This window comes from Symphalangus syndactylus, chromosome 6, assembly GCF_028878055.3.
Source record: "Symphalangus syndactylus isolate Jambi chromosome 6, NHGRI_mSymSyn1-v2.1_pri, whole genome shotgun sequence".
In the NCBI taxonomy this organism is placed as follows: domain Eukaryota; kingdom Metazoa; phylum Chordata; class Mammalia; order Primates; family Hylobatidae; genus Symphalangus; species Symphalangus syndactylus.
In genome coordinates this window covers 41,757,716-41,768,006 of record NC_072428.2, presented here as the reverse complement: position 1 = coordinate 41,768,006, position 10,291 = coordinate 41,757,716, and the positions used below count along the sequence as shown (strand labels likewise).

Sequence of the window (10,291 nt, the reverse complement as noted above, 5' to 3'; positions counted from 1 at the left end):
TCTCAAAAAAAAAGTTATTTTGATACTTTCTCCCTGAAGCTAAATTTGAGAGCAAATCCCTTCAAAACATGATAACGCATTTTTAGAGATGGCAATGTTGGAATATTAAATAAGTAAAAAACAACCAAGTGAATCAAGGCCTACCTTATTTCATATCATTGAATTTGTAAATTCTCTTAATAAAGCTGCATATATTCACAACTCAGTAATTTAAATTTATAATAGAAATTTATAACCCAACTAAAAGAAATCCATTGCCATATAACTAAAATTGTGTAATCATTTATTTATAAAATAACAAAAATTTACGAATAGATCTGTTTATTGTACTCTGAAAAGGGTCTTGGTACATGAAACATTATATATTTTGAAGACAGCATTCAGAACTGTTAAGACAAAAGACAAACTATAATTTTAAACTCAATCTTGATTTAAGGGAAAGGCTATAAATTATTGGCTGAAAAGTATTCAGCATGAACTCAGATTCTATATAAGCATGAAAGAGTACAAAAGATGGAGTCCAGTAAGCCCATACCTAAATTAACTATAAAGCTTCAAGGACTTTTTGTTTATTTTTATATACTAGTTTTCTTCTGTGACAAGTTGATTTTATCTCCAAGACTTAAGGCCATTCCCTGTAAAGAAAAATTAAGATATTTATAATTATTTAAACTATGTACAATCAGTAGGTTATTCCATATTATTAAGCTCCAATTCAATTCAATGACACCATTATCAACAATAAAATCAAGGACATACCAAACAGACTTACCAAACTTTACTGGTAATTACCTTTTAGTGCTAGATTTTTCAAGCCATCACCAGATTTTTTTTTTTTTTTTTTTTTTTTTGAGACGAAGTCTCACTCTGTCACCCAGGTTGGAGTGAAATGGCACAATCTCAGCTCACTGCAACCTCCACCTCCCGGGTTCAAGGGATTCTCCTGCCTCAGCCTCCCGAGTAGCTGGGATTACCGGGTGTGTGCTACCACGCCCAGCTAATTAGTCACTAGATTTGCACCTTGGCTTTCAAAAAATTCTAGAGAACCCATTTCACAAACACCCCATACGAATTAATCTGGTTTTAGGCAAATATCCCAGAATGAGGGGCCCAAAAGGTGAGAAATTTTAATGGGAAAAGTTATACTTCTATTCAGAGAATATTATTATTGTATGTGTATATGCATCTAATGCTAAAAAGATGTTACATATAGAAATAATAAAGTCATAAATTCCTCCCCCCTTTGTCAGTCCAGAGATACTCTTAAAAAAAAAGGAATTGTTACCTGACTCTTTGCACGAATTCTTATATGGCCGGTAACAGCAGCATCTGGTCCCTGGTGAATTGGCTTCTCAATGCTGACATTTGCAAGTGCATCTTCACCAAATATGGAACGAGCATAAAGGTTGGCTGCCATAAAGCCACAGTAACCAGAAAGGGCCTGGAAAAAATTTGTGATAAATTCATTACTTTACCAGATACCTACATAGAGGCAAAAACCAAACAGCATACAGCATAGGTGACTTGTTTTTTTTTTTTTTTTTTTTTTGAGACAGAGTCTCACTCTGTTGTCCAGGCTGGAGCTGGAGTACAGTGGCGCAATCTCGGCTCACTGCAACCTCCCTCTCAGGTTCAAGCGATTCTCCTGCCTCAGCCTCTCAAGTAGCTGGGATCACAGGCGTTCGCCACCACACCTGGCTAATTTTTGTAATTTTAGTAGAGACAGGGTTTCACCATGTTGGCCAGGCTGGTCTTGAACTCCTGACCTCAAGTGATCCACCCACCTCGGCCTCCCAAAATGCTGGGACTGCAGGTGTGCGCCACCACACCCGGCCCCATAGGTTATTTATCACTTAAAACAGTACTTACATGGTGGTGGTTACATAATCTTATGAGTTTGTCAAAACTCAACTATACATGTAAAAAGTGTGAATTTTACTGTGTATTATACTTCAATAAATCTGACATTAAATAAATAGTTCTTAATCCGATTTGTATTTATATATTCTGTTAACTTGCTTGACTGCCTCCCATATCAGACCTTAAGCGCCATGAAGGAAGAGACTACTTTTGTTGGACTCAGTATATGCTGAATTAACTAATATATAAATTAAAACCTACTTGTTTGGTAGCAGACATTATTTTATTCATAAAATCAATATTATAACATTATAGAAATTTTACTCAAAGAAAAAAGTTCCTTAGAGCTCCAGTTTCATTTTTTTCTTTCTAGTTTTTTCATACATACACAAACATAGCAAAAAGTCATAGTATAACAACGATTCTGTATTTGAGCACATATATTTTAACCAACAATCAGAGACCATGGAAGAGCTCATGGACATTTTCTAATCCAGTATTACAAATAAACGATTTTACTTATTTATCTTTTTGAGACAGAGTTTCACTCTGTCACCCATGCTGGAATGCAGTGGTGCGATCTCAGCTCACTGCAACCTCCACCCCCTGGGGTTCAGGTGATTCTCCTGCCTCAACCTCCCAAGTAGCTGGGATTACAGGAGCGTGCCACCACACCTGGGTAATTTTTGTATTTTTAGTAGAGATGGGGTTTCGCCATATTGGCCAGGCTGGTCTCAAACTCCTGACCTCAAGTGATCTGCCCGCCCCGGCCTCCCAAAGTGCTAGGATCACAGGAATGAGCCACCATGCGCAGCATAAACTACTTTAGAATGTGCCTCTAGCTGAATGGGGGAGAAGATTGATAAGAAAACCAAAAAAAATCAATCTGACTATTCAGTTGGGTCACTGCACTAGGAAAAAGTAGGATGGTATATTCCAATAGAAAGAGGTAAGCAGATTCCAACATTCTATGGGATAACGTCTTTTAGATACCCCAGAATGGCACTGCATATTGAATAACGAAAATGTGCTAGAGGAAATACAGGAAGGCCAAGAACCTACTCTACCATTCCATCAGATTTCAGAATTTCCTAGTCAAATTTTACCTTTTCTGGAGTCAGGCATTTCATATTGGTTGACTTTAATATGTGCTGTAAGTAGTCATTTAAATCAATCATATTGGTGTTAACTGTCACCTGTAGAGAGGAAAAAAAGTCAAGGAGAACATAAATCTTACTATGAGAAAGCTGTGAATCACTGGTATGTCATACTACAAACTTGTTCCAACTGTTTAGGTTGGAAAGAGTAGACACCAAGAAACTAAATAACGTCTATAAAATTCAACAAGCTATAGGTTGGTACCAATACTTCCCAATAAAGATAACTTCACAGAGATTCAATATGAAGCATGTAGAATATTTCTTTTTTTTTTGAGACAGGGTCTCACTCTGTCACCCAGGCTAGAGTGCAGTAGCGTGATTTCAGCTCACTGCAGCTTCAACCTCCCATGTTCAAATGATCCTCCTACCTCAGTCTCCAGAATAGCTGGGACTACAGACATGTGCCACCACACCAGGCTAATTTTTGTATTTTTTGTAGAGATGGAGTTTCACCATTTTGCTCAGGCTGGTCTAGAACTCCTGAGCATGAGCAATCTGCCTGCCTCAGCCTCCCAAAGTGCTGGGATTACAGGCATGAGCTACTGTGCCCAGCCTCATATAAAATATTTCTAATAAAAGTCAAGGCTCAAAGGGACAAAGTTCCTCAACAGACCATGAACTTTGTAAAGCCTTTTTCGGGCACTAGATTAAATGGTAAGCTCTTGGTCATACATAAAAGGGATGGAATAGTACCTATAATGTCTAAACCTATCAGATTGGCTATAGAACTGCTACTCTAATCAATTTATAACAGCAAATTACCAAACTACTTATATGATTTTTAGTTAAGGCTAATTTGCAAGAACAGATACTGAAAGACTATTTGCTTTTCATGTTAAACACTTTTTAGCGAGATTAATTTTATTAGCAGACTCCTCAACAGCAGGCAAAAGGAAGAAAGATAAAGGAGTATGAGAAAATCTCCCAAGGACTAACTTTGTTTTCCCATTCAAATTCGGCCCACATCTGACGGAATTCTGCATCAGTGCAAGTTGCAGGCTGGATATAGTCCATGATGTCGATGTGAATATCACTGAGAACCACACAATTTCTGTCACTTGCTGCTCCAGAGACATCATAAACTGCAATTACGTATACAAAAAGATTCGCAATCACTGGGGCAAACTTGAATTTAAAAATTCTTAATATCCAAATATCCAAAGAACTACACTATTAACAATAAGATTGTTTATATAATACTTATTATGTACAGAGCTCTATTCTACATGCTTTACAAATATTACTGGTTTAATACTCCCATCAATTCTATGTGATAGTACTATTATTTTCCATCTTACATATGAGGAAATGAAAGCAGAGAAGTTAAGTAAGTTGTTCCAGATCACACAACTGATAAGTGGTGGGGATAGGATTCGAACTCAGGCACACTTTGCTTTTTGTGGTTAAACAAATAATTCAATTCAGTGAGTACTTACATGCAGTTGCAGCATACTAGGCACTGCAGCGGATATACAAGTAGACGATGTTCCCATAGGAAGGAGGTGCTTAACTAATACTTTTGAATAAATATTGCTGACCCATACTACTTAATGATACAAGATTAGTCATTCCTCAGTATTAATGAGGAATTGCTTCCAGGACCCCCTATGGATACCAAAATCTATAGATGCTCAAGTCCTTGATATTAAATGGCATAGTATTTGCATAACCTATACACATCTTCTCATATATTTTAAATCATCTCTAGCTTACTTACAGTACCTAATACAACATAAATGCTATGTAAATAGTTACACTGTATTGTTCAGGATATAATGACAAGGAAAAAAGTCTATATATGTTCAGTATAGACACAACCATTCTTTTTTTTTTTCTAAAATATTTTCAGTTTGTGGCTGGTTGAATCCATGGATGTGGAACCCATGGATACAGAAGGCTGACTACATTTGCTTCTATGACCATCTCTTCCACAGTAGAGAGTTATAATCTGATTGGAGCCTACATTCCTCTTTCTAGGCTCCTTTTTTTTTTTTTTTTTTGAGACGGAGTTTCACTCTGTCACCCAGGCTGGAGTGCAGTGGCACGATCTCAGCTCACTGCAACCTCCACCCTCCGGGTTCAAATGATTCTCCTTCCTCAGCCTCCCGAGTAGCTGGGACCACAGGCACCTGCCACCGTGCCTGGCTAATTTTTTGTATTTTTAGTAGAGATGCGGTTTCACCATCTTGGCCAGGCTGGTCTTGAACTCCTGACCTCGTGATCCACCCGCCTCGGCCTCCCAAAGTGCTGGGATTACAGGCGTGAGCCACCGCACCCGGCCTCTAGGCTCTTTTCTTGACATTCTTCCACTCTTCCAACTTTCAGAGAAAACTGAGGCTACCAAGAATAAGCTCCTTTAATTTTCAGCCCCACATCTAAAAACAACTATCTCTCGCGGAATTCACTCTCACATCCTTCCCTCTCATACGTATCAGATAAGTACTATCTCATTTCTTCAAGATTAATACTTCCTGCCATCTGTGATTCCTGCTTTGGTCTAGGACCCCACTCCAATCATTATCTTTTTCATCCTTATGTCTTTACTTTCCCATTCTCTACCAACTTTCTTCCCTTATGGTCCTAAATATATTCGAGGTTCTCTTATTTTCAAAAAATAAATCCTCACTCATTCTTGCCTTTTCTTGGTACTGCCCTTTCTTATTCCTATCAAAGCCAAGTTCCTACACTCAGAATAGTCTACACTACCTGTATTTCTTCATATTGTGTTTAGTCTTCAACCTACCACCAACGCCCAAGATGTTCCACAAGAAATGTTTTAAAATCACTAATAGCCAAATCCAAAAGACCTCTCTTTCAGACTTTAATAACTAAAGTTATTTTATCTTGTGGAGCTTCAAATACTTTCTGAAGGTTTTTCCTTACTTTTCTAACCACACTTCAGATACCTTTGTAGGCTCTTTCTCCTTTGACCAAGCTTTCAGTGTTGCTGTTTGCTTGGATTCTGTTTTCAAATCCCCCCTCTTTTTAGTCTGTATGCCCTCTCTGGGTGATTTCTTCTATTCCTATGGTTTTTAAACAAATACTTATCTCTAGTTTATTTTTACTCATTTGTTTATTTTTGAGACAGAGTCTCACTCTATCGTCTAGGCTGGAGCACAGTGGTGCGATCTCAGCTCACTATAACCTCTGTCTCACGGGTTCAAGCTATTCTCCTGCCTCAGCCTTCTGAGTTAGCTGGGACTACAGGCGTGCACCATTATGCCCAATTAATTTTGTATTTTTAGTAGAGACAGGGTTTCGCTGTGTTGGCCAGGCTGGTCTTCAGAACTCCTGATCTCAGGTTATCTGCCCGCCTTGGTCTCCCAAAATGCTGAGATTACAAGTGTGAGCCACCGCACCCGGCCTATCTCTAGTTTAGACCGCTTGTTTGTGTCCTAGACTCACATCGAACTGTCCTTGAATATCTTTAGACACTTTAATACCAAACCTGCTCAAGATTTAACCTATTATGTCTCTCTAAAGTTTGTTCTTCTCTCCTGTATTTTCTGTTATGGTGATGACATAAACAACCCAATAAACCTAATCTGGAAATCTGAGGGTTACTCTAGCCACTTCCTCTTCAATCATTAACCATATCCTTAACATTATATTCATCCTTCTCTCCATTCCACTACTGTGTTGGCTCAAGTCCTCCATCATCTCTCACTTGGGCTTCTATAATAGTCTACTAGTTAATCTTCCTGCCTCTTCCAATCAACCTTCTATAGTACTGTCACAAAAAGATATCATGATATAAATCATTCATTTGTAATTGCTCAATGTTTGCTCTCTCCACAGATAAAGTCTGAAATCCTCAGCATGACAAGTAAAATATGGCTTCCACTAACCTTCCTAACTTCATTTTTTTCCTGCCATTATCCTCCAACCCATTCTAAACTCCAAGTGTATCCAATCATTTGCATTTGTTCTAACTGCATCCTTGTCTATCTGTAGTCTTCTACTGAGTACTTGCTCCTCCGTGAAGCCTTTTCTAACCTTTTCTCCCAATCCTCCACCACTCTGAGAACTGACCAAATCCCTTTATGGATTCCTACCTTACTTAGTACAGGTTTACTTATTTTTTTTTTTCACAACACTTACCATTACATACTGCACATATTTATTTTATATATCTGTTTTCCCTTACTCAACCATAATCTATCATTTGTTCCTCACCATGGTAGCCCTATCCTTATGACAGAAATTGCAACAAAATAAGCTTACTGACTCAATGACTCTATGCACGCTAATCCCTAGGTCTGAGATACCCTTGTGCACCTAGCAACAAATGACTCAGGTAAAATATTATCCTTTGATAACACACCATCTTCTTTTATAAAGCCTTCCACACTGTTAGCATTTTTTTTTTTCCTAACCTCAAAGCATATGGTATATAAACCATCCTGTAACACACTGGACTACAATTACATATTGCCTTAGCTAGCTCCTCCTTTTGCCTGACAGTTTCTTGAGGACAGTGACCCTATCTGGTTCATTTCTGTACATCCAGAACATAGTTCAGTGCCTGGTACCATACAGAGTACCTCATAAATTATGAATAAATGGATTTAGATCCTCTCCTCATACAATGTCCCCAGCTACTCATTACAGAAATTCTTCAGTAAAAATATTCAAACATTACATGCCATAAAACAGCACCTTACCTATATTACCAAAAATTATTCCATTTTCTGTTGATGCTACTTTGACGTTAGCTTTAATATTTGCGAAGTCATGAGGAGCAAGAGTCAAAGGAGACGGCTTTTCCACAAGTTTCAGATCACCTGAAAGAAGAGTTTGGATATGGTTAAAAATACACATACACACACACTAACCATAAAACCTTAAATGTATGCAGCTTAATAGTTTCTAGGAAAATAAGGAATATGACGAATATGAGAAGAGTATGAATCAAATATAATGAGGATAAAATAAAGAAACCACTTAACCATCCTTATTATTCACCATCAATACGCATATTTTCTTTTAAAAGGTAATAGGCATCTTGGAATAATTCCATATTTAATTTGTGGGAAGGGAGGATACTTTGAGCCTAGCATTTATTTATTTATTTTGAGATAGGGTCTTGCTTTGTTACCTAGGTTGGAGTGCAACTGCATGATCATAGCTCACTACAGCCCTGATCTTCCAGGCTCAAGCGATCCTCGTACCTCAACCTCCCGAGTCACTGGGACTACAGGAGTGGCCCACCACACCTGGCTAATTTTCTTGATTTTTTGTAGAGACTGGGGTCATTTTATTTCAATGAATGAATGCAAACTTCTCAAAAAGTTTAAGTCTTAAACTATATACTTCATTATGAAGATAAAACAATCTGCAAAAAGACTTGTAAATGCTTAAGAAACATGGTTTTTTATACAGCCATCAAGCTATGCTGAGGACAACAGGGCAAAAGTATGTTTTCCCCTTGATATCTTGAAGTTCCTTAACTCTTGCATAAGCCATATGAAATTTGATGGGGGTACTGCACTGTTCCCATATACAATTTATATTTTCCAACTTCAAAACCAGATGTGGAAGTAAGCAGTCTGACTCATGTGTCTTTACTAAGAAAAAAAAATGCATCTCATATTGCTAAATGTAATATGATTTATTACTTTGGTGGTATCTAACAGTTATGCATTCAGAAAATACTTAGTTCTGTAATGAGGCAATTAGAAATTAACTAAGTGAGCTACCTGGTCAATCTGTGACTTAAACAGCTCGTATTCTACCTAGAAATACTGACATTTGCTAGATTAAGCTTATTAAATGAATCCATCTGAATGTGCCAAGAGCATAAAAAGTCAGTATGACAGAGGTTCAGAAAACTGGAGTTTAAGGAAACTAAATGATAAATGAAAAACTAAGCCTTGATTCAAAATGTCAGAAAAGGTTCAAGAGAGAATTTTTATACTGAAACCTGTGCACCTCCCTTAATTTGTCATAAAGATCTACTATGTGACAATCTCTTTCCTCAATGGTAACTTTCCTCACCTAGTGTAGCTAATTCTAACGTGCAATTCTGCAAAGTATCACTGGTTTGGTTCACAACAAGTACATCCAGGACAATATCATATTGGTTGACATGAACGTAAGCTTCTGCATATACAGGATCTGAGAAACCTGTCAATTGGGTGACCTGTCAAAACAAAAACAAAGACATAATCAAATGACAGATGCAATTTCACCAAACATATCCTAGCCAAATGATTAAGTCTGGTAGGTTATTAACAGAGTTGCTTAGAAGTCATTTTGAGATAGGTAAAATGAAATTGTTCTGTAATGCAGAAATGGAAATTGAAACCAGAATATTAGAAATAACAGGTCCTAAAGTTTAAGACATCTATTTGTTTTTAAGCTCAATAACTCAGTACAAGGTATTTTATATGTTGATTTTTGAGCTTATAAGTTCAGTAGTAGATTTAGCAAATACATTAAACATTATCCCAATTTAGCCAACTAAATAAATTTGGATACACTTTCATTTAAATCCCTCAGTAAGTATCTAAACTCACTACTTGATCTATGAAACTCAGGATCCAAATAAAATCCAAATCATGTGATAGCCCTTGCTCCATAAACTGAGGAACTAAACAGATTATATAGTAAGAAATGATTGTAATGCCACAAAGATAAAATTACAAATGCCCTCCCACTCCAAATTTAAACACACCCAAAGCACAGCACTTTAAAAAGGTAATATTGTCACCAAAAGGATAGGCAATAAAAGAAAAAATAGATTAAACATCAAAATTAAACACTTTTGTGCATCAAATATTATCAACAGAATGAAAAGGCAACCCACAGAATGGAAGAAAATATTTGCAAATCATGCATCCGATAAGGGGGTTAGTATCCAGAATATTAAGAACTCCTAAAATTTGAACAAAAAAACCAAACAACCCAAGTTAAAAATAGGCACAGGACTTGAACAAACATTTCTCCAAAGAAAATATACAAATGGCCAATAAGCAAGTGAAAAGACACTCAACATCACTAATCATTAGGAAAATGCAAATCAAAACCACAATGAGATACCACTTCACATACCCATTAAGATGGCTATCATCAAAAAAACAAAACAAGTGTTGGCAAGGATATGGAGAAATTGGAACTCTTGTGCACTGCTGGTAAGAATGTAAAAGTGTAGTTACCATGAAAAACATCATGGAGGTTCCTCAAAAAATTAAAAGTACAATTACCATATGATCCAGCAATTCTGCTTCTAGATATATACCCAAAAGAACTAAAAGCAGGGACTTGAACAG

At 37.0% G+C, this 10,291-nt stretch overlaps 1 protein-coding gene across 2 annotated transcripts in view; it reads right to left on the bottom strand.

Annotated features, from left to right (window-relative positions):
- Positions 1–266: 266 nt before the first annotated feature.
- COPB1 (COPI coat complex subunit beta 1) overlaps positions 267–10,291 on the bottom strand; it is a 48,369-nt gene continuing 38,344 nt past the window's right edge. For both annotated transcript variants that reach the window (XM_055282343.2, XM_055282344.2), the window contains exons 17-22: positions 9,018–9,162; positions 7,685–7,804; positions 3,957–4,102; positions 2,967–3,056; positions 1,286–1,441; positions 267–635 (exon numbers count right to left, since the gene is read on the bottom strand). In XM_055282343.2, the coding sequence (XP_055138318.1) occupies positions 576–635; positions 1,286–1,441; positions 2,967–3,056; positions 3,957–4,102; positions 7,685–7,804; positions 9,018–9,162 (717 nt within the window). In that variant the 3' untranslated portion in view covers positions 267–575. The remainder of the gene's footprint in view (positions 636–1,285; positions 1,442–2,966; positions 3,057–3,956; positions 4,103–7,684; positions 7,805–9,017; positions 9,163–10,291) is intronic.